The sequence below is a fragment of the Taudactylus pleione genome, unplaced genomic scaffold (assembly GCF_031769625.1).
Source record: "Taudactylus pleione unplaced genomic scaffold, aTauple2 ptg000309l, whole genome shotgun sequence".
Taxonomy (NCBI): domain Eukaryota; kingdom Metazoa; phylum Chordata; class Amphibia; order Anura; family Myobatrachidae; genus Taudactylus; species Taudactylus pleione.
Genome location: NW_028284710.1, coordinates 12,857,709 through 12,882,178, shown reverse-complemented (window position 1 = coordinate 12,882,178; position 24,470 = coordinate 12,857,709). Strand labels below are relative to the sequence as shown.

At 46.8% G+C, this 24,470-nt stretch overlaps 1 protein-coding gene across 3 annotated transcripts in view; it reads right to left on the bottom strand.

Annotated features, from left to right (window-relative positions):
• Positions 1-24,470, bottom strand: part of BAG1 (BAG cochaperone 1) — a 149,765-nt gene that overhangs the window by 104,865 nt on the left and 20,430 nt on the right. For all 3 annotated transcript variants that reach the window (XM_088442290.1, XM_088442291.1, XM_088442292.1), the window contains exons 2-3: positions 10,380-10,508; positions 8,018-8,100 (exon numbers count right to left, since the gene is read on the bottom strand). In XM_088442290.1, the coding sequence (XP_088298416.1) occupies positions 8,018-8,100; positions 10,380-10,508 (212 nt within the window). The remainder of the gene's footprint in view (positions 1-8,017; positions 8,101-10,379; positions 10,509-24,470) is intronic.

Genomic DNA, 24,470 nt, shown 5'->3' with positions numbered 1-24,470 from the left:
TCCTCACTAGGCGTGTTACATTAGAATCTACTTGCGGAGGAGATTCCCGCTTGGAGAAATAATTATCCGCAAAGGGGTATGCAAACGTTTCTGAGGCTGGTACAGTTTACCCGGATTTTTCCATGCCTCCTCTAAATGATCCACTAGCTGACCAGATAGAGGAAATACAGTGGCATCACCCTTAAAGGCGACAAATTTGGATTTGGCCACAGGCGGGACAGTCATCCTCAATAACCAAGGCCGTACGGACTGCCCGTATAAGGCCAGCTATATAGACCTTAGACTCCGCCTCCTTAGTACGGAGGGGCTCCTGGTCAGAAAAGTCAAAAATTTCACAGTCATCAGACGACACATCATCTTCATCATACTGAGGCGTCTGAGTCACTAAAGGCCGCAATGATGAGTCCCCCTGTACAACGTCCGACAGGTGTTGCACCGTATTGGACAAGGAATTGACCCACGCAGGCTCCTGTGAGACCTGGGGGGGTGAAACCGGGAGACACTGGGGTACCATCAACTGTCTGTGTAACCCCTGCATGGGTGACGACACCGACAGCTGTGACAACCCCATCTGGGGGAACGCAGGGGGCATCGCCAGCTGGCCCACAAGGGTTGTAAGGCCTTAGTAAAACAAGCCCAGGGCAGCTCCTGCCCAGGCGCAGTGACAGAAATCGGTACATACACCGACCTTAATTGAAGGAGAGGTATGCGGGGGGACCTGGACCACGATGCCACCGGTATTCAGCGTCCAGCAGCGTTTGCGCTCTCCTTAGAAATGGCCACCGAGGAGCAGACAGGAGGCAGGCCCAGAGGAGGAGCGCTCACACAGGCAGCCAGACCGCTATGGAGAGGCACTGTGCAGCGGGGAAGGCGCCGGCTGTATACAGGGAAGGCGCGCCCCTCTGGTATGCAATTAACCCCTAGGACGCCGGACTTTGCCGCTCAGCCGCAGCCCGCTGTCCCTGGGGTATAGTGGAAGTGCAGGTTAATACCTGGCTCCACGTGCAGCCAGTCCCCAGGGAGCCCACTGCCTGGGAACTTAGGACTGTGTACATCGGCGGGGACCCTTCGCAGGACCCCGCCGCTTACCTGCCCCCTTGAATCCGGGACCAGTCCAGGCAATCTGCGGTCACCGCTAGCTTTGACCCCAGACACCCACCAGCATCCCCGGATCAGTACCGGTGGTCCGGTTCCGGCGGGGTGGAGGAGCGACAACATAGACGTCAGTACTGATAGCTCATCTTGTGCAGCCACAGCTGCCTTAAAGAACTTCAGGGGCCATAACAGCCCTCCTCTGTTAAAGGAGCCGGGCACCAACAAAACTAATTTGCCTTGGCTCGGGGGCGGGGTATAGGAGGGGGACCCCAGTGCATCCTGGGAGGCTGAAAACTTAACTCTGTGGTGCCCGATGTCTGACGTCATTGCCTATACCCCCAATGTGTCCTGTGGATACCATAGGGACCCTGAAGTAGAAATATATATTTTTTATATTATATTGGGACGGTGGAAAAGGCATGAAAAGCCAAGACACCAGCTGAAATCTATCAGTAATTAGAAAACAATCCTTCCCGTTGTCAGTGCAAATTAATATAAGCTGGTTCAGTCCCAACTGATAGCCTATAAAAAGGTGCATCATTACCAAGGTGTCTCAAAACCTTTGCTACCTCATTGTTGGAAAGCATACTGATGGCATTGGTTACAGAAGGATTTCAAAACTTCTGAATGTTCCAGTGAGCACTGTTGGGGCCATAATCCGGAAGTGGAAAGAACATAATTTCACCATAAACCGGCCACGACCAGGTGCTCCTTGCAAGATTTCTGGTAGAGGAGTGAAAAGAATCAGAAGACTTATCCAAGAGACAAGGACCACTTGTGGAGAGCTTCAGAAAGACCTGGAATTAGCAGGTACAATTGTTTCAAAGAAAACAATAAGTAATGCACTGAACCGCCATGGCCTGTATGCACGCTCACCACATAAGACTCCACTGCTGAAGAAAAAGCGTGTTGAAGCTCGTTTAAAGAAAGATTGCTGCACAACATTTGGACAAGCCTGTGAAATACTGGGAGAATATAGTCTGGTCAGATGAGACCAAAATGTAACTCTTTGGATGCTATAATACACACCATGTTTGGAGGAGAATTGGCACTGAACATCACCCCATAAACACCATACCAAAAGTGAAGTTTGGAGGTGGGAAAATCATGGTGTGGGGCTGTTTTTCAGCAATAGGTACTGACATACTTCATATAATTGAAGGAAGGATGAATGGAAAAATACAGAATTATGGTAAAACATACCTTTTGATTATTCTTTTTCTTCGAGGTCCATAGGGTCCACAGGAATTACACCTTGGGATATATAGTTGGATAGCATCCAATGCACCAAACAGCAAAGCTTTGGAGCTCCCAGCATGCACTGGTCCTCCTCCCTATATACCCCGCCCCCAACAGGCATTCAGTTCGTAACCAAGCCTTGTGGCAAGAGATGGAGAGTGGAGAAGGAAGTGTCATGTACAAAGGAAACACTCAACAAGCGAAGAGGGAATCTGTGACAAAAAAGCATAGGAACAGATCCCATCTGAGGTGCGTCAGGGTGGGTGCCCTGTGGACCTTGAAGAAAAAAAAATCATCAAAAAGGTATATTATACCATAATTCTGTATTTCTTGTTCGGGTTCAATAGGGTCCACAGGAATTACCTTGGAACGTCCTGAAGCAGTTCCCTGAGCAGATAGGAGAATCTGCTGCCCAAAAGAAGCATCCTGGGAGGCATACGCATCAAAAGCATAAATTTGATAACATTAACGAAAGACCAAGTGGCTGCCTTGCGGAGCTATTCAGCAAAGGCGCCCTGTCTTACCACCCATAACGGTCCCATGGACCAAATGGAATGTGCTGTCCCCTTGTTAGGAACAGGGGGATCAGCCTGTGTATAGGCCTGAGAAATGGCCATATAGAGCCAGTGAGCCAAGTCTGCTTGTTCGCTGGTCAACCTCTTTTGTGAAAACCATATAACACAGAGAGAATCAGATTCCCTGATGGAGCTGGTTTGCTCCCCGTAGACACGAAGAGCTCGAACCACATCCAGGGAAGCTTCACCTGTAGACAGGTCTGAATACTTAAAGGCCAGGACTACAATTTCCTCATTTATATGAAAACGGGAAACAACCTTAGGGAAGTAGCCCGCCTGGGTACGGAGAACAGCTCTATTTTGATGAAATACCAAATATGGCGAGCAACATGACAGTGCTGGCAAGTCAGACACTCTGCGAACTGAAGAGATAGCCAGGAGAAAAAAATGTCTTTGTCGTCAGCCATCTCAAGTCCACCTTATCCAAGGGTTCAAAGGGATGCGTCTGCAGTGCCTTGAGAACCAAAGACCAATCCCACGGTGCCACCAGTGGGAGAAATGGAAGTTGCAGAACAGCAGAATCCTTGCCACTTCTTCCACGGCTGCCGGACTTCGTGTGCCTCCTTGGTTTATGTAGACCACTGCTGTCACACTGTCGGACTAAATCTGGACAGGCCTGTCCTGTAGAAGGTTCTGTGAAAAGATGAATGCCTTGAGTACTACCCGAAGCTTCAATATATTTATTGGCAGGTGACTTTCCTGTATCGTCCCCCTTCCTTGAAAGGTACAATGACCTGTCACCGCTCCCCATACTCGCAGACTTGCGTCCGTGGTGAAGAGTATCCACTCCGGGTGTTCAAATGAGTCTTCTCCAGCCACCAGGCTAGGGAGAGGCGACTCTGGTGAGATGCAACCCATCTGGGATTTGCAGGGTCCTGGAGTAGAACTGGGCATAAGCCACCATGTCGAATGTGGCTGCCATAGAACCCAGCATCTGCATAGTCGAGTGAACTGACACTGTTTGCTTGCAAAGTAGATTGTAGCACTATCGTGTGCACAATCTTGTCCTCTGGTAGACGAATCCTCTGTCCCAGAGAGTCCAGCAGTGCCCCTGAGTGCACCCTTTGCTGAGTTGGAAAAAGTGACAACTTTTTTCCCCAATTGATTAGCCTGCAAGCAGACAATAGATCTGTAGATGACATTGTAACATCTCCTGAGATTGCAAATATCAGGTCGTCTAGATATATCAGTATCCTGACTCCTCTGAGATGAACAGTCACTCCATTAACTAGCTTGGGGTTTCCATACAGAATTTGGGCACCTTGATGAATCTTTTGACTTTAGATGCAGTATATGGCGGTGTGACCCATTAGGTTTTTTTGATTCAAATTAATAATAAGCCCTTCCCTGTTACATCACACGGACTACAACTCCTGATCCCAGGAGGGCCCCAATCCCGGTAGGCCGCGGCTCTGACCGGATCTGTAGGAAGGGTCATGCCCACAAACCTCTGAGGAGGATGCCTCCGGAACGAGATGGTATAACCCAGAGAAACCCGCTCTCGCCCTCAGGCATCTGTAGTGGTCTAATACCAGGCCTGAGTGAACTGCAAAAGTCGGCCTCCATTCCATCCAGGAGGCGGCCTGCCACTACTGATCTAACCTCCTGCAGAGAGGCTGTAGACAGCAGCATACTCACTAGAGTGAGTAATAGAATAAACACAACAGGAATTCATGGGAGGCATCTACATAGAAGGACACTAATGCTGTAAACACCTCATGGAATGAGGCACTGCAGCCGGAGCCCGTGCTCTTGAGGCTTTTGTCCACTAAGTGCGACAAAATCTGAGACCAAGCGGCCACACAGGTGGCTCTAGTGCTGGTGCAGGTGTACCGGAGACAAAGTAGCTGTTACAACAGTACTACACAATCCATCCTAGTTAACAACCTGCTCAGACAAGCCTGCAGCACAGAACTTACCACCATCAGATAGTAGACCATCTGACTTGAAAGCAGGGCGCTTAGACAACCAAGATTTCTTGGGCTGTGCCCTGCCAGATCCTCAAGCCATAGTGGTCTATAGTCTGCCCTGAGCTTGCAAAGACCCTGGAAGCCAGAAAACGCTTTCCCTATAAACACAGTTACTCTCTCATCCACTGAGAGAAAACTGCTAATCTCTGGTTACTCCCAGAGACTCTGCCCAATCCTCTAAAGCTCTGGCCACCCAGGCTACAGCCGCAGCTGGTTTGGTAGTAGCTCTAGCTAATGAAAACTCTTAAGTCTTCTATCTGTAACCTCTTATAAAGAGGATACTGCAGGAATGGATAGTATAGTGCTCCTGCGTTACATAACCATCTTTGGGGAAATCTAATTTGTTACCCTGGTTAAACAACATGGGTACTGAGAGGTTTATATTCCTGATAGCATAAAAAATGCTTCAGACCTGAGATTCGTCAGCACCTCCTCTTCCTCCGTACTGAGGACAGTCTTTGCTCTTACAGACAGGTCCACTAGGAACTAATGGTCTTCTTTCACCAAGACAGAGCCATTACTCCCCGTATCAAAGTCTGATGAGGAGGCAGAGTCAGACTCTAAAGGCCATGGGTGACGAACCCTATGCCCCTGGTCCCCCGCTACTGATCTAACTGCTTGCGGAGAGGCTATAGACAGCGGCATACTCTGACTAGAGTGAGTAGTAAAATAAAACCAACAGGCATTCATGGGGGGCATAGACATAGAAGGACACAAATGCTGTTAACATCTCGAAGCATGAGGCACTGCAGCCGGAGCCCAATCTTCTGCGGCTTCTGTCCATTAAGTGCGACAAAATCTGAGATCCAGCGGCCATACAGGTGGCTCTAGTGCTGGTGCAGGTGTACCGGAGACAAAGTAGCTGTTACAACGGTACTATACAATCCATCCTAGTTAACCACCTGCGCAGACAAACCTGCAGCACAGGACTTACATTACTTGTCCTGTACCTTTAGACATGACAAATGTATAAGGTATACAGTATAAATGCAATGTGACTGTCATGTAACACCCCACACACCTTCAAAGTGATGAGGAGAAACACAGTGATGATATACCCGACAGTTTTCGCAAACAGGCAGTGCGCGCCTTATCTCCCCTAAGCTGCGATTTTGACGGCCGGGTACGCTGAACTACAAGGTAGCAAGACATTGACTAGTGCACTTTAGTGCGTCTTACCAGCCGTCCCCAGCAACAGACGATATGGTCCCGGCCGCCTTAGTGAGGAACGTTAGACGACCTTCACCCGCAGTGGCCTCTGATGCGTTTAACACCAGAGGCTAGGGACGGCTTTGCGCCTAATTCCCCGAGAGGAATCCTTACCCGAGATTTCCGTTACCCGACCGCAGTCCCGGACCTCAGCGTCGTTAGGCCGCCAGCTAAGCCATGCTGAGGCCTGCCGAGAATCTCAGGGCATACAGCGGTGCTGGTGTTTCGGCGTCGGCTGAGGTAGATTGAGTCGCAGTACAGCATCATTACCAGCGCTGGTACCGCTAAACTCTGAAGTTTCATAAACTTAAGGTAAAACATAAATGAAAAAAAGCCTAGGTCTGCCTAGCAGTCCCGCTGTTATAACAGGTGTTCTTGCCGTGCACCAAACAAAAAAAACTGAATGCCTGTGGCTGGGGGATTGAGGGAGGAGGACCAGTGCATGCTGGGAGCTCCAAAGATTTGCTGTTTGGTGCATTGGATGCTATCCAACTATATATCCCAAGGTAATTCCTGTGGACCCTATGGAACCCAAAGAAGAAATGTACTGAGACATTCTTGATAAAAATTTGCTGCCATCTACCAGGATGCTGAAGATGAAACGAGCGTGGACATTTCAGCAAGACAATGATCCCAAACACACAGCCAAGGACACTCTCAATTGGTTTCAGAGAAAGAAAATAAAGCTGCTAGAATGGCCCAGCCAATCACCTGACTCAATTGAAAATCTATGGAAAGAACTAAAGATCAGAGTTCATAGAAGAGGCCCACAGAAACTTCAAGATTTGAAGACTGTTTGTGTGGAAGAATGGGCCAAAATCACACCTGAGCAATGCATGCGACTAGTTTATACATACAGGAGGTGTCTTGAAACTGTCATTACCAACAAAGGCTTTTGTACGAAGTATTAAATAAATTTCAGTAAGCGTGTTCAAACCTTTTTCCCTGTGTCATTTCACATAACTGAATTTATGGACATCTATGGTTTGATTTCTTTGCATGTGTGGATTGCATGGGTTGTTGCTGACATTTGGTGAAAATTTCATTACAATAGCCTCATTACAAATATATTTACAAATGTTGATGTGTTCAATACTTATTTTACCCGCTGTACATGACCATTGCCCAGGTATGCACGCCCATCCCAGCCTCGTTCACACCCCTAGTCATATGCAGTCACAGGTCATGCATATGCAAGGAGACACATAATGCGAACATTTGTGCATACACAGTAAAGAAAAATATTCAATTTGCAGCCAAAAAAAAAAAAAAGACATAAAACGCTTGTCTCACTCTAAATAAAGCCTAATGGTGCATACACACGGTATAATAAGAATGCACAATATGAACAATAGCGATCATATCGTGCATTATTAGGTGCCTTCCATCACACCAACGACCTGCGATGAGCGGGCACGTATGGACAATAACTATATCGTCCATTGCCTCCGTGCTTACAGACAGAGTCTGAGTCGACCAGGTGACATAGGGACGAGCGATCAACTGGCCCGTCGTTGGTGGTGTGCTGGATGATCAATATTGATCATCCAGTACTCCGGGAAGGTGCAGGGAGATCGTTCAGCGATAGCGTTATCACTGACGGTCGCACAGTGTGTACGCACCATTAGGTTACAATAATTCACACGATATCCCCTACCACCTTCTAATTTGTATGAGGCCTGAACTAACCTATCAGCAAGTACAACATTGAATAATAGTGTTAGAAATGTATATATCAATTAGATATTACTGAGGACATAGTTTTGACATTTGCTTGTTGGCTGCAGTATAAATTATAACAAAACTAAATTGATGCATTACTTTGCTAAAAAGGATACATTTGTGTACATTTTTAATATGCATTTTTTAACATGTCTGTGAAAGATGTTAGAGGCATGCACAATTTAAAGCAAACAAATAAAATATTACCTTCTTTCCAATTAGCATTACTTTACAACCATTTTTGATACTTAGGGCTGACAGAGTCTGTTCCATTTCCTTAAGTGATTTTCCTTAACAGAAAAACAAAAGCAAATAAGAAACTGGCCTATGCTCAGGTTCACAGATTTGTGTTTAAATCCAATATTTTGTAATATACTAATGTGTTTTTTCATCCACATTTATATATTTATAGGGGTTCCTATCTAAAATATTTTACAAACTATAAAAGAATTGTACTAAAAAACTCCTTTGGTCGTTTCTACATTAAGCTCATGTCAAGATGTAAAACGATGAACATAGAAAATAATTTATATCATATTGCCTGTTTGAAACCCAACAAACAATGATATACAAGACAATCATCCTTCAAAACTTTATATTTTAGAACTAAATGCCTAATACAGCATTGTATTGCTTGATGGCAGGTCTGTAAACTGCATGTATTAGCATAACTGCGATGTAATGAAGGAATGAGAATTAGTAAAGTAGACTCCGCTAAGTTTGTGCTAAGTACGGCGCATGGTTCAGAATCACACTGCACATGCCTCCCAATTGCTATCGCATGGAGACATAGAATATCAACAAATTAGTACGCAGAGAGTGTGGAATTTGGTGGGTGTGCATGGGAGGTGGCTAGGTAAACGTGGGCACATTGCCGATAGCCACTGCATCTAAAAGACACACAACCGCTCACACAGGACGCCATACTCAGACGGAGAAACTGTACCTGCCATAGAACTGGTACAAGTTTTCGATGGTGCGTCCAATGGCGCACCAATGTAGCATCTAAAAGACGCACAGAGATGGATTTGCACCACCGCAAGAGGGCATCTCAGAATTGGGGAAATCGGCTACGACTTTAGCAAAAGATGCAATAGTGTCCGCATGCGACTCAAAATCAGTCCCTTGGTGGCCCTTTTGGTGTTCAATTTAATTTGAATTAAATCTTCCTTCACCGGTTTGAAAAGAGTTGACAATAAAAGGATAAAAGCAAGGATACTATAAATTTGGAGACTAGAAACGCTGAATGGAACCTATCACTTTAAAATGGAAAAAAAAGCACATGCGGACTATAATGTGTCAATTTTACATTTTTCTTAAAAACTGTAATATGTGAGTAACATATATTCACTCGTCATTTAAAAAAAAATAAAAATTAAATATAGCGCATTTAGTTTACATATAGTGATGCCTAAACATTTTTTGGGGAAATCAATTAGCTGGTGTAATTTACCGCGGGATAATTGATCCCCTAGGGCTATTCAATTAGCTCGAAAGAGATGACGTTGGCAACACTTATCTGTAATCTTTTTTTCACCACGGCACAGGCAGTGAAAAAAAACACTCAATAACTAAGTGGTTAAGGGTGCCACGGACCCTGTTAACGCACAAATCCATTAACTTCTCCCGTATTGTGTGTGTTAACATGTAAATTTAATGGTTGTTAAAGGTATCAGGTGAAAAAGGGAGCCTAATTTAATAGCCTCCCTACCTCCCTTTTTCACCTCGGGCTAACTGAATAGCACCCTTTATCTAATAGCAACTATATTCATTACAAATGTATTGCTTAGCAAATGTTATGGATATGAATAAAGAGAAAAAGAAAGAAGACTCTTTTTGGGGTACGCTCAAAGAAAAACGAATAGTATTGTTGGGAAAAATTAAAATGTAACTTTAATTTTTGAGGGAATTGAGGGAATAGTCAAAATGGGCAGCACAGACGGTGTAATGGTTAGCGTTACTGCCTCACAGCACTGAGGTCGCTGGTTCGATACCCACTACGTCCCTGTGTGGAGTTTGTATATTCTCCCTGTGCTTGCGTGGGTTTCCTCCGGGTACTCTGGTTTCCTCCCACACTCCAAAAATATACTGGTAGGTTAATTGGCTCCTAACAAAATTACCCCTAGTGTGTGTGTGTGTGTGTGTGTGATAGGGAATATAGAGTGTAAGCTCTACTGGGGCAGGGACTGATGTGAATGGCCAAATATTCTCTGTAAAGCTCTGCGGAAAATGTGCGCGCTATATAAATAACTGGTAATAAAAAATTCCCTAAAGTTTATAAAGTATAGTCATAATAAGGACTTAATAGTTGTAATCAGAGAAAATAAATTCCAAGGTGAAATATACTAAAGTAAAATATAACCACCACAAACGGGCTGCCAGGTGGTACCCAAGTGGAAAATGATTCAGAACTACTGATCTAATACATAAACCCTGTAAACCAGTGTAAAATAAAAAAAGAAAAAGATTTGTAGCAAATGCCAAATAAATTTTTGATTACATAGAAATCATAAAATGTCAGAACCATACACAGGAATACTGCACTTTACATTATATAAAGATAATTTACCTTTGTATATTAGTTTCTGTGAGGTAATTGGTACACCAGTTACTTTCTCTACTGTCAGAGCCATGTCCAGAAGAGTCGGCTCATCATGTTCATCCTGAGCCATCACCTGTAGCTTATGCTTCTCACTTCCTAGGAAGAAAACATTTACGATATCAATTCTAAAACATTTGAGACACAGTATAAGATAACTACAAGAAAAAAATATTAATAAATGAAAATATTTGTATAAATAATAGGTCAGGTCATGGCTTCGTAGATAATGCAGTACAAAACGTATACTAAATAAGCAGAGCAATGCTCAGAATAGGTTGATTTCAGATTCTAAAGCTAGGTGCACAATATAAGATTCTGTCCAATCTGGCTGGTTGGATTGAAAATCTGATAATGTGTGACAGGAAATGACAATTGACCATTTGCTCTCAAATACTGGAAAACGGCCAAAAACGTTGATTCAGACAAATTGGTTAAAACAAACAGATTTAAACAATTTGTCTGAACGTCAAAATTTGTCTGTTTTCCATTGTTTGCAGGTTTCTCCATGCACGCATTGTAATTCAGAACAACTTGCGTTCAATTTTGCATCACCCCAATATGCTCAAAAGAAATAGAAATATTATATAATTTCTTAAATAACAAATTACTTAAAATACACAGGTATAAGGCTATGATCAAATATCTTTTACATACATGTTAAAATGCTAACACTTGGTCCGAACACTGAGCACCCAAATTAATAGGTCTGATAATGAGCTGACCAATTTATTATTGAATATGGAGGGTGTGTCGTTTTTGGCCAAACATGTACTGAGAACCTTACTAGTTATACTCCATGTTAATTGTAGAGTTTATCAAAATTATCAAACTTTTGATTATCAGTATTCTTAGTGTTTAGAGTGTGAACCTCTTACTCTATAATTGTGCATTTTGTACACTAAAAGGTTTGAGTCTTCTTCTGCCCGGTACTAGCACCCCTCCCACCAACCCAAAGGTCCTACATTGCTATGTACATATTAGAATGGACACGATTATAGGCAAGTCTTAGATAAATTGATGTGTGTTAGTATTAGGGTTGTTTGGGACCCATCTAATGGGGTTCACCTTGACATGGTGGATCGGCAAGGATTTTTGGACAACATGTACTAAGAAACTTACTAATACCTATAGTACACCCAGGTAAGACTCAACAGAGAGAAATACTGTACATCTTCTTGATATATTGGCTGTGGAATAAAAAATTAGAGAGTCATGGTAAAACTTACCTTTGTTAGCTCTCTTTCTTCGAAGTCCATAGGGTCCACAGGGATACATTGGGGTTTAGGTGGAGATTAGGACCAGACAGTTAAAGCTGTTGACTCCCAGGATGCACTGGTCCTTCCCCCTATACCCCACCCCTAAGCCAGAGGCCCTTCAGTTAATTAGTAAGCCAATGGCAGGAGGAGGACAGGAGAGAAGGAAGACTGGTAAACAGAAGAAACACTCTCACACAAGGGAGACTGAGACCAGTGACCAGGAAAACCAACTCAGAGAAGCCAGGGGCATCAGGACGGGTGCCCTGTGGACCCTATGGACTTCAAAGAAAGTTATCAAAAGGTAAGTTTTACCATAACTCATTTTCTTCTTCAGGGTCCATAGGGATCCACAGGGTTACCTTACAGATGTCCCAAAGCAGTATTCAAGGGCGGGGACGCTCCTGAGCTGACAGGAGAATCCGGTGCCAAAAGGAAGCATCCTGAGAGGCAAACGTTTCAAATACATAGAAGGGCAGAAAGGGGACCACGTGGCCGCCTTACAAAGCTGTTCAGCCGAAGCGCCACGGCGAGCTGCCCACGAATGTCCCACAGAGCGAGTGGAATGAGCAATGATGGTAGCTGGCACAGGTAGAAATAGGCCTGAGAGATAGCCATACGAATCCATCCGGCCAGGGTCTGTTTGGTAACTGGCCAGCCTTTCTTATGGAATCCATAGAGGACAAATAGAGAATCTGTTTTCCTAAAAGAACTGGTATGGTCCACATCCAAGGAAGCCTCCCCAGCCGAAACATCGGGTAAACAGAAGGCCTGGACTACAATTTCCTCATTGATATGGAATTTAGAGACCACCTTAGGAAGAAAAGCAGGGAGAGTACGAAGAACTGCCTTATCTAGATGAAAAATCAGAAGGGCGGAGGGGGGGGCTACATGACAGCACCCCCAAGTCTGACACCCTTCGGGCAGAAGCAATAGCCAGAAGAAAGATAGTCTTTGCTGTTAACCATTTGAGATCCACTGATTCCAGGGGTTCAAACAGAGGGTTCTGCAGAGCCTGAAGAACCACAGACAAGTCCCCAGGAGCCACCAGAGGGACAAAGGAAGGTTGAATGCAGAGAACACCCTGTACAAAAGGTGTGAACATCCGGTAATGCAGCAATCTTGCATTGGAACCAAACAGACAAAGCAGAGACATGAACTTTAAGTGAGGCCAAGCGAAGTCCAAGTTCCAGTCCAGCCTGAATGAAGGCAAGGATTCTAGAGACCCGAAAAACTTGTGGGTCATAACGTCTGGCGCTACACCACTGAAAGTAATACCATATTCCATGATATATCTGGGCAGAAGCTGGTTTACACGCCCTGAGTATAGTCTGTACTACAACCGGAGATAATCCCTTGAATATTAAGAGGGATGTCTCAAGAGCCATGCGTCAAAGCTAGATGACCCAAGTCCAGGGGTAAGCAAGGACCCAGAGACAAGAGATCCGGCCGTTGAGGCAGCAAAAGAGGAGCCTCGATGGAGAGGCTCTGTAGTTCTGAGAACAAATTACATGTGGGCCATTCTGGAGCCACCAGCAGGACTGTGCCTCCATCTCATTTGAACTGTCGAAGAACTCAAGGAAAGAGGGAGACCGGAGGAAACAGACACCATCCGAAAGGTCTACTTTATGGACAATCCATCTACAAAGGCCGCCACGGCGTTCCTTGTCCTTGATCCGTACATCACCAGTTTGTGATTGTGTCAAGAGGCCATGAGGTCTACCTCTGGGAGACCCCACCTATCCACAAGAAGGCAAAACACTTCCGGGTGGAGAGATCATTCTCTGGCCTGCACATCGTGATGGCTGAGATAGTCCGCTTCCCAATTCAGAACTCCAGGAATTAAGATAGCTAAGATTGCCAGAAGGTGTTTTTCGGCCCATATGAGAATGAGACACACTTCTGACATGGCAGCCTGACTGCGAGTGCCTCCTTAGTGATTGTGGTTGGCTACTGCCGTGGCATTGTCTGACTGTACCTGCACAGGCTGTCCGTGAAGAACCTGCTGTGCCATAGTGAGGGCTTTGTATACCGCTTGAAGGTCCAACACGTTGATCGGTAGGGTTGTCCCGACCATTGTCCAACGGTCCTGGAAAGAGTACGAGCCGGTCACCGCGCCCCAACCCTGGAGACTGGCATACGTCGTTAGGATCACCAAGTCTGGGACCCAGAAGGGGCGACCTCTGGTTAGGCGAGACGTCTGTAACCACCATGATAGGGACAGACGAACCTTTGGAGAGAGAATCATTGTCTGAGACTTTAGACGATGAGGCAATTTGTTCCACCTGGAGATGATTAAGAGCTGTAGGGGTCTTGAGTGGAATTGGGCATATTCCACCATGTCGAAGGTGGAGACCATGGATCCCAGGACCTACATCACTGAGTGAATGGACACACGGCGAGTGTGGAGTTGTCTGCGCACACGTTGTTGCAGTGTGGAGATCTTGTCCGTAGTCAGGAACTTTCTTTGAACCAAAGTATCTAGAAGAGCCCCCAGATAGACCATCTTTTGGGAAAAAAGAAGTCGGCCTCCTACCCTGGGAGCCCCCAGAGGGGGCTGCCCCATCAGGCAGATGGTTTGTCCTCTGATTTTGCAGCAGGACGGCAGGTGGTCCAGGCCTGCTTGGGCCTAGGTTTGGCTGACTTAGAGGAAGCCTGCTGTCAAGGAAAGGACTGGACCCTAGGTTTACCTTGGGGGCGAAACCCTCTAAAGGACGTTGTCAGTTTAGCAGCTGAAGCAGAAGGCAGAAAAGCAGTCTTAGGAAGTGACAATCTTGTCCAAGTCAGGGCCAAAAAGAATGCCCATTGTGAGGGAGTAATTCCAAGGCCTTTTTAGAGTTTGCATCAGTCTTCCAGGACCGTAGCCATAGAGAGCAACGGACAGACACTGACGATATTCTGGAGGTTAAAAGACTTACGTCCAGAGTAGCATCTCCTATGTAGGAGGCTGCATTCCTAATGTGAGCCACAAGGGAAAGTATGTCCTGAGAGGTGTCCTCGGGGAGGAGCTACCTTTTTATCTGTCGGATCCTTCAGTGAGGAAGCAGACGGAACAGGCAAGGTAGAACTTTTGATCAACCACGTGATATGAGAATCCACAGCCGGGGGAGTCTTCCACTTCGTACAATGATCAGCTGGAAAGGGATAACAATGGGTCAGTCTTTTCTGCGGCTGAAACCTTTTACCGGGCGTCTGCCAGACAGCCATTACATGTTCAGCTAGCTGATCAGAGATAGGAAACTCTGTAGAGCTTATTTTTAGTTTCTTAAACAGCGGGTGTTTAAACTTGGAGCGGGTTCATCATATTCTATGTGAAGTATATATCTAACCGCTCGAACTAGGGCAGGGATATTAATCTTTGCCTGTAGTTCCTCCTCTCTCGAGAGATTCAGTATTAGAGAGATCCGCCTCTTCAGTCTCGTCAGAGGAAGCCTCAGAATCTGAAAGAAGCGTGGACCGAGATGAAACCAGAGGACGTTTATTTTTACTGGGTAGTTATTTCTCACCCTGTAATATATTTTTAGCAGCCGTGGATACCATAATCTCTAGGGTAGCGGGCAGAGGAGGTACTGGTACCGGAATGCAGACGGTCTAAATCCCAACCGTCGGCATCCCGACAGTCTAATCCTGGCAAGGGTCTAATGACAGGTGTCGAAATCCCGACGCCTGTAATTTTACCTATGACGTGAGCCCGACGCCTGGACATCTCGATCGAGGACAGCCGTGGGGGTGGTTAGGCACCCCTACGGGAGGGTGTGGGGGGGGTTAGGTTAGTTTGTACTTACCTTAGCTGCTGTCAGGATCTTCACCTCTGCTGGGCTTCCGTTGTCGGGATTCGAACCCTACGGCCGATGGTAAATCATACTGATCCCACTGGTACCTGTTGTGGCAACCCCATAGGGGAAATTACAGCCTGTATTTGCTGTGGCAACCCCAATGTAGGAACTACTGCTGTGACAGTTAGGCGGTCCACAAGTAAATTTAGCCCTCGTGTAAAGGTGGCTCCTGGACAGGGGCTGGGGGAGCTGACGGGCCAGGTGTTTTACAACATACGGCACAGAGTCCCTCTTGGATTAAATCTTCATTCAATCCTGCTGCACATGACTTACATGAGAGTAATATGGGTGCAGCAGCTACTCTGTTACCTTTGCCTGTGTTAAAAATATTGCAGAGTAAAATAGCACAACAGTATGAGGCAGAATATCACCACCTTGTTGATAACACAAGGGTTGGTTGGTAGGGAGTAACGCAAATAGCTAGTTCAAGCCTGAACAGAGCTGTAGAACTTTAGCACATATATGGCACTATGTATAGTGCAACTGCCCCAGTATGCGACAACTTCACATCTCCAGTGAGAAATGAAGTGTATATGGTCCCTGAATACACCGGTAGTGTAAAGGACCCAGAGAGAAAGTGATAGCTAAAGTTTGACAGTATAGGAAATGTAAAACATACACAGTGCTAACAGAGCGCATACAATGCAGAAAATTGACTGCCAAATTGGGAGAGGTACTGTATGTAGGGGGACCGGACCCAACATTCCCAGAGAGAGCTGTGGCTGGGCTGAGAAGATGGCCGCCGGAGATCTCCGATGGGGCATGGCCGAGAGGAAATGCAGCTCAGAGCAGTTAGACCTCTGCGGAATGGCGCCCTGAGCTGGAGGAGGGGCTACTTAAACAGGTAAGGCTGGCCTCCCCTGGCTGATTATTGACGCAGGGACGCTGGTTTCCCGCACCATGTGTACCCTGGTGGTCTTAGTGGAGCACGCAGACTTCCCCGGTGTACACACTCGGCGTCCTCCGGTCTGTCCCGAGATCGGGTGAAAGACTGCCCGCACGCACGCACGCACGCAAGCAGTAACCTGCCTTACCTGTCCCCTGTGTCAAGGTTGCAGTCAATGGTCATCCCGCGGGGCCAGGAATGTCCCCGGGGAGCCCGTCAAGAGTACCAGACGGAACTGGAGTCGAGACGCCTGGAGGGGAAATGGAGTGTCAGCACAGAAGTGTCATAGACAGTCTGATGCTGAACACTCAGCTTATAGAATAAACTATAAATAAAAGAAAGAAAAAATTGTCTAAAACGGTGGTCTGACTCCTGCGACACAAGATCAAACTGAAGGGCCTCTGGGGTGGGATATACGGGGAAGGACTAGTGCATCCTGGCATTCAACAGCTTTAACTGTCCGGTGTCTGGTCCTAACCTCCACTTTAACTCCAAAGTATCCCTGTGGATGCTGAAGAAATAGACAATAAATGTGTCCTCCGTTGCTGAAGTGGAACCTTATGTGTTGTAAGTTAAGCAGTACATGCTCACTGCTTACCCTGTTCATTCACTTTTACTGTTCATCAGAGTTCTGTGCTATGCAGGCAACCACAGCATTGATGTGATTTACAAGGGATCACAAATGATAGAAATGGTGTTCCAGTTTCAGAAGTGGGCAGGGAGTAGAGAACTACATTGTAACATGTGATCTGACTTCTGTATTCCCTGTAATATTTAATAATCCTACATGATGCGCTGGAAAAACTAATTACATTTCAAAATTAGGCAGGCTGTGGCACCCTGCTGAAACAGCATAATGGCCACACTAAGTGGTAACTATCACCATGGCAACTAATTCCAGGGGGAATGTCATGCAATGTAGGAATCAGGAAAGGTGGATACTGTGCTCGTGGATAAATCTATTAAGTGAACCACTATTAAAATATTTAATATTAAAAACAAGACACCAATAAATAAAATTGCATGCAACAATATGCTAATCAGTATTAAAAGAGCATGCGATCAATCCAATTAGGTGAGAGTTTGCAAAAGAGTTTGTTTCATGAACCTCACATACATCATGACACAAACCGCACAATCTGCTGCAGTCATCGGGTCAATTATGTGGTTTCCCGGTCCATGATACGGCTCTGTGGCAGACTCTCTCCGGCTTGAGCTTCTTCTAATCTCGGGCAGTCTTCCTGGCTTCCATATGCAGCATTCCCTCCAGTGCTGGCTGCAGCCATGACAGTGAGTCAGGTAACGGTCAGCCTCCAATGGGAGACAAGTATGCAGTTACATGATGCCTGCAGCCAATCCTTTATAAACCACGGGTATATAAGGACTCTCCCTGCACACAGCACTTGCCAGTGCAATATTGTCCACAGCCTAGCTTTGTGCTTCCCAGTGAGCTCCTGCAGATTGTTTTTTTTTCTCCTCCAGGGACTCTAAAGGTGCGTATCCATTTCCAGACTGTGAAATGAGAGCACGATTATGACATTGTAATCGTGCTGTCGTTTCAGTCTGTGATGTGCCTACACTGAATGAGCAGTTGTTCAGTTTAGGCACATCCATCATCCACGTACATGCTGAACCTGACGTGATCGTCAGGTTTACCAGCATGTACGGACGATGATAGATGTCAAAAACGACCAGCGGGCATGTGCATCGCTGGTTGTTGTTGACATTTACATGGCCGATTTGCGGACGATTAGCAAGCGATTTAACGATAACGATGTCGTTATCATTCAATCGCCTAATGGATATGCACCTCAAGTGCAGTTTACCATCTTGCAGCACCGCTGGCTCCAGTATCCAATAACGGGCACTATCGGCTCCACTCCAGTAATGAATCATCGGTTCCAGTTCAATAACTGGCGCCATCGGTTCCGATGTTAAAGCCAATCTGGTTCTATTCCAGCTATGCAGCATCCGGTCCCATTCCGGTGATCTAGTGTTCCGGTCCAGAGCTATTCCCAGAGATTGCTACACATGCGCAGATCACATCTCAAGTCAGCCAGCTTCATTTACTCTGACCACAGTCCAGTTCATAGCCCAAATCCGGATCCACAAAGTAAAGCACAAGCGTAACGCATCACACTAATGCAAGAAATGAGAGATCCAATTAGAAATGCCAATTTGCAGTAGTCGCAGCAAGGGTGCATGACTTTTCTACAAAATGCAACCTGGGAGAAGTGCATGAATAAGTGGGGAAATTATTTTGGACCCCAAAAATGTGACAACTGACATAGCAGGACCCAGGGGCGTAACTAGAACTTTTTGGGCCCCACAGCAACATTTTTAAGGGCCCCCCCCCCTAACTTAGGTCTTACACAATAACCACAGTAGTTCCCCTAAAACATTAAATGCCCACTGTAATTGTGCCCTTTATGCAATGCCCACTGTAATGGTGCCCCTTATGCAATGCCCACTGTAATGGTGCCCCTTACGCAGTGCCCCCAGTAGTGAGCCCCCTGTAGTTGCCCCCAGTAGAGAGCCCCCTGTAATGCCCCCAGTAGAGAGCCCCCTGTAATTGCCCCCAGTAGTGAGCCCCCTGTAATGCCCCCAGTAGTGAGCCCCCTGTAGATGCCCCCAGTAGTGAGCCCCCTGTAGATGCCCCCAGTAGTGAGCCCCCTGTAGATGCCCCCAGTAGTGAGCCCCCTGTAGATGCCCCCAGTAGTGAGCCCCCTGTAGATGCCCCCAGTAGCGAGCCCCCTGTAGCGAGCCCCCAGTAGTGAGACCCCAGTAGTGAGACCCCAGTAGTGAGACCCCAGTAACTGCCCCCAGTAGTGAGACCCCAGTAACTGCCCCCAGTAGTGAGACCCCAGTAACTGCCCCCAGTAGTGAGACCCCAGTAACTGCCCCCAGTAACTGCCCCCAGTAGTGAGACCCCCAGTAACTGCCCCCAGTAGTGAGACCCCCAGTAACTGCCCCCCACGCGCGCGGGCGCAAACACAAAACAAAAAAAAAAACTTACCTTATCCCCGCTCCTGTGTAGCCGCCGACCGCCCCGTCGCCCGCTCCTCGGCACTATGAGTGACGTCATGACATCACTCCCATAGTGCATTGCGGCGTCCCCGGCGTCCGCTCCTCGGCACTATGGGAGTGACGTCATGACGTCACTCCCATAGTGCACTGCGGGACCCGGAAGACGGAGTGAGCTCCGTCCTCCGGCTGCCGCCGGTGGTTTGAGTGGGAGTCGGGCGTCCGCTGGTAACACAATCTCAGCGGGCGCCCGGCATATGGAAAGTGCAGGGGGTGCGATCGCTGGGCCGGCGGGCCCCTTAAGCCGACGGGCCCCATAGCAACCGCACCCCCTGCACCCTCCATAGTTACGCCACTGGCAGGACCCTATAGAACTCTGTTAATGGCCATAAGGAAAGTAATGAATATTCTGAAAAGGTGACAAGTGGCTGATTTTTGCACTTTTTATTAATTGTTGCAAAATGATAGCACACAAGTGTTTTTCATCAAATTAAAATCTTTCTAGCATTTTGGGCTACAGAAAAAATGTTTACCTCTTATCTGCAAGTTCAACAACCTCTCATCCATCAACACAACACCTCCACATACCTGTCCTACATGATTTAACATTTTTGAGCTTTTTATAGAAATTCACCTGAAAAATGGATAGGGGTTTAGTGGCCGAACCCCTCAAAGGACATGTTTATTCATTGGGAAAAATGTACCAGAGGTTCTGCACTGTGTCCCGACATTTTTACCTTAAAATAAAGATTTTCCCTACCTTTTCCCGTTTTGGAAGCTACACAAAAAAAAACGTGAATTTTCTCTTAAAAATCAATGCGAATTTGGAATTGGATTGCAATTGTAATTAGCAGGGCCAGCTTGCCATGAGAACAGCTCGCAGGACCCAACTTGCACCTAATTTGATTGATCCCCTATGTACAGATGTGCCCACATACATCTATCCTCCGTGCGCTACAAGTCGCGCCACAGAACTTGGGAGCTCAGTGTGCCTCGGTAGCGCTGAGCGTCTTTTCACGCATTTTAAGCTAAAAAGACGCGTCTAATTCACACATCAATGCGAATAGATAGCACAAGCAACTTCTGATGATTAAAATAATATGTGGCATGCTTATATTTCTGTGTGCGTCTGCGGGTGTATCTGCACGCGTAATGCTACATAACAGTGTTACAGCTGCTGACACTAACGTAGCATTTAACATGCAGATATACCCGCACTCGCTCACAGAACATAGGCATGCTGCATATCATTTTAATCAGAAGCTGCTTGTGCCATCTTGTCGCATCTTTGTGCGAATAAGACGCATTTGAAAGTAAAAAGACGAACAAAAAGACGATCGGCGCCATGACATGGAGCAACTAGAAGGGCTGTTTAACGCGCCACGAGCTAGATGTATGTGGACCCATCTGTATATGGAGGTGCCGGAAAGTTCAAGATGGAATTGAGCAAATAGGGTTGGCTAGTGAATAGTAGAGATGTGCAGGTTCGGTTTTACTCGGTTCTTTTTGCCACATTAGCGCAAGTTCGGATTTATCTTACTGGCTCTCATGTTTTGGATAAAATAAATCTGAACTAATCCGAACTTGTGCTAATGTGGCAAAAAGAACAGAGTAAAACCGAACCCGCACATCTCTGGTGAAGAGTTATACCATTTCATGGTGAGTCATTTCAATTCAGAGCATGATTGTTTCGTATAGTCACCTTGAAGTGGGACTGTGGAGAATACAGCCTAAATGTATTGGAAGGAGCTTAGGGTTAGAAGCTTCAGCATGTGGAAGGGCTGTCATTGCAGTTGATTATTACAGGAGTCAGTTTGGACTGGTCCTCGGATATGTAAAGAGGCAAGACAGTGATAGATGTTAGGAGTGTGCTGCCGGAGGCAGAGTGAATAAAAGGGCAGCCTGGCGTGTTGGCATTACACCAGGAGTTACGATCTGGGTAAGTAAAATCTTGCACCAGTGAGGCACAGAGGGATTTGGGGGCTTATGCAGCAATAATCATGGCAGTGTTGTGAACATTAACAAGCTGCATCACAATCAGCATACAGCTCTAAAATTAGAAGATTCCACAGGGAGAGCAGTTGTTAGTACTGCTGTCCCTGCCCAAAATTGTTCTCTCTGTTTTATGCTCCTCAGTGTGGAAAAAGTTACATTGTAACCATTCGGGCAGAACATGGGAAAACATGTCCAGGCTTATCTCTCATGGCAGGGAGCATTACGCAGCATAAGGACATTGGTCTCAAATGTAGTGGTCTATACTATTCTTTGCAGTCATCATTAATGGGCTGTTCAATGAAGGTAGCACAGCAGACGCTGGATGGGGTCTGGCACTAGTAGCTTGCAGGACGGGGCCTTGGTCCTTAGGCGGCAATGCAACCATCAATAAGTTAGTAGCTTTGAATGGTGGAGGCACCATTCAGCATAAAGATTTAACAGCTAAGCATAAAGGTTTATACAGAAGTGACGGAGTGCACCTGTCTGTTACAAGTCTGGTCATATTCAAAAGTCCTTGCAGGAAGCACTGGAAGGAGTGAAGTGGTAGAGGTCACAGGGTGGGGCTTCGGTTCTCAGGCTACTGGGATCTTATGTTGTGGGAAAAAGCATGCCACACACCTGGTTTCAGCTAGATATGGCCTGGGCTATACAGGCAGCGAGCAATGGAAGGGGTACCTGGTCCAAGAGGTAGGGGGTGTGGTTCTGTGCCTACGAGGTTGGGCCGAGCACACCCCAGAAGGTAAACGTAGAAGGGGACGTGGTTGCATGCCTACGAAGTTGGGCCGAGTACGCCCCTGATGGTAAACGTGGAAGGGGGCGTGGTTGTGTGCCTACGGAGGGTTAACCGATCACACCCCAGGTGGTAACATGTGAAACTTGTGAGAGCCTTGGTTTTCCCAAAAACCTTAACACTAAAAGGCCCTAAACTGAAACAAGAGCTAACTGACAAACCAAACACCCAGTTTTAAAATAGTCTTTTACACAGAGTTATGCCATCCTAAAAATACAGCATGACCAGTGACTTTTGTCAAAAAGAAAATGGAGTAAAATTGTGACATTTTCAAGTTTTGACCAGTGATCGCGCTGAGTGACAAAATTTGTGGGTCCCAGGGACCCAACATTTAAAAAAAAAATGGGGTCCTATCTGACCATTTCTGTGTCCCATCATAATTTATGCTTTAGATGTCCCCATATGTCCCTCAGACCTCCCCACATCCCCTTAGAATGCCCATCTGATACCGCCAACAGCATCAGACCTCCCCACATGCCCCTTAAATGCATGTTTAATGCCTCCATGATCCTACACGACTTGTATGTAAACAAAACCCATAGTGAATAACAGCCTTAACACATTATGCCATGCATAATGCCCAGCATTTACATATTATGCCACACAGTAATACCCAGCCATTACACATTCTGCCATGCAGTAATGCCCTTTACACATTATGGCGCACAGTAAAAATAGATTCCAGCAGATAAAAAAACCTCTCCATATAAATGCAAGTGTGATTGCAGGATCAAAGGGCACAATTGATTGCATGCAAAGAGTCCTAAACAGAATAATCCTGCATGCATGAAATCCCCAGCAGCCAGTAATAGTATAAGAAATATCGGTTAGGTGTCAAGCAGCTAGCTGATCTGGATAGTCAGCAGTGGCGGAACTAGAGTGTGGAGGGCCCAGGTGCCAAAATATATGCGTTGGGCCCCCTTATGCACTGCCTCCAGTAGTAGTCCCCCTATTCAGTACCCCCAGTAGTAGTCCCCCCTATGCATTGCCCCCAGTAGTAATCTCCCCACTATGCAGTGCCACCAGTAGTCCCCTTATGCATTGCCCCCAGTAGTAATCCCCCCTATGCATTGCCCCCAGTAGTAATCCCCCCCTATGCAGTGCCCCCAGTAGTAGTCCTCCTATGCATTGCCCCCAGTAGTAATCCCCCCCCTATGCACTGCCCCCAGTAGTGGCCCACCTATTTGCCTTTTAGTGACCTGGGCCTAATGCCCAGTTCACTCACACCTATTAGGGGGGCAGATACCTTCAATTGGGCCTAATGCCCCCTATGTAGCCCGGGCCTTGTGCCCGCCTATATCCCCACAGGCCTATTGCCTGAATTTATCCCACAGGCCTAGTGCCCGACAACCCTGGTAGTCTAGGGAGGAGATAAATACTGGTGGCCCAAGGCCGCCTACCGGTACGGTGGCAGAGGCTGCTGGGGGGGGGGTTCGTTAGCTCTTTTTCTTTCCATCCCCGCATTCCTCTCCAGTCCTTAGCTTCGTTCTTCTGCCGCTGGCCCTTCCTGGCCTGCGGCGCCGCCTCTTCCTTTCTTCCTCCATGATCACGCCGTCTTCTGGCCTCTTGCGCAGCCACCGGAATGGTTGCCGAAACGCTCTTTTCTTCAGGAGGTCTTCACTCCTCCCCCTCCGCCGCACTGAACTTTCCCGCTCAGCGGCATCTAATTCAAGACGCCGCGAGTGGGCGGTGCTATGACGCAGCGAGTCTCAATTGGCTCATCGTGTCTGCCTCCTATTGGCTGCTGCCAAGAGCAGTGTTTGGCTCGCAGCCAGTGCCAAACTGCCGCCACTTCTTGGCTTCCGGGCGGCGAGCTGCGCTTTGTGCCCGGAGCCAAGCTCCTCCCGCCGCCACTTTACCGCCGATGCAGGTGGAAGGGACCAGCCATTCCCTTCATCAGGTACCCGCCGTGGCTGCTTACCCGGCGCTGGGAACAAACACACTGTCCCAGCACCGGGCACGGATGTGTCCTGCAGGGAACACATCTCCTCTGCCTGCCCCTGCAGCTGTGCCGATGTTAGGATCAGACACTTGACCCCAGCACGGCTTTCCACAGCAGCAGCCAATGAGAGTCTGTTATAGCAGCCAATGAGTCAGTCAAACAGCGTTGTGTTTGTTACACGCTGTGCTGCAGCCAGCTGTCAGGGATTGGCCACAGCACAGCGGGTCCCCAAAAACACGGCTACTTTTGAAAAGCGAGTCCCCAGTACTCAATCCCGGGTAAAATTATTTGCGAACAATGTTTGACTATTTAAAATTTATTTTATTTTAATT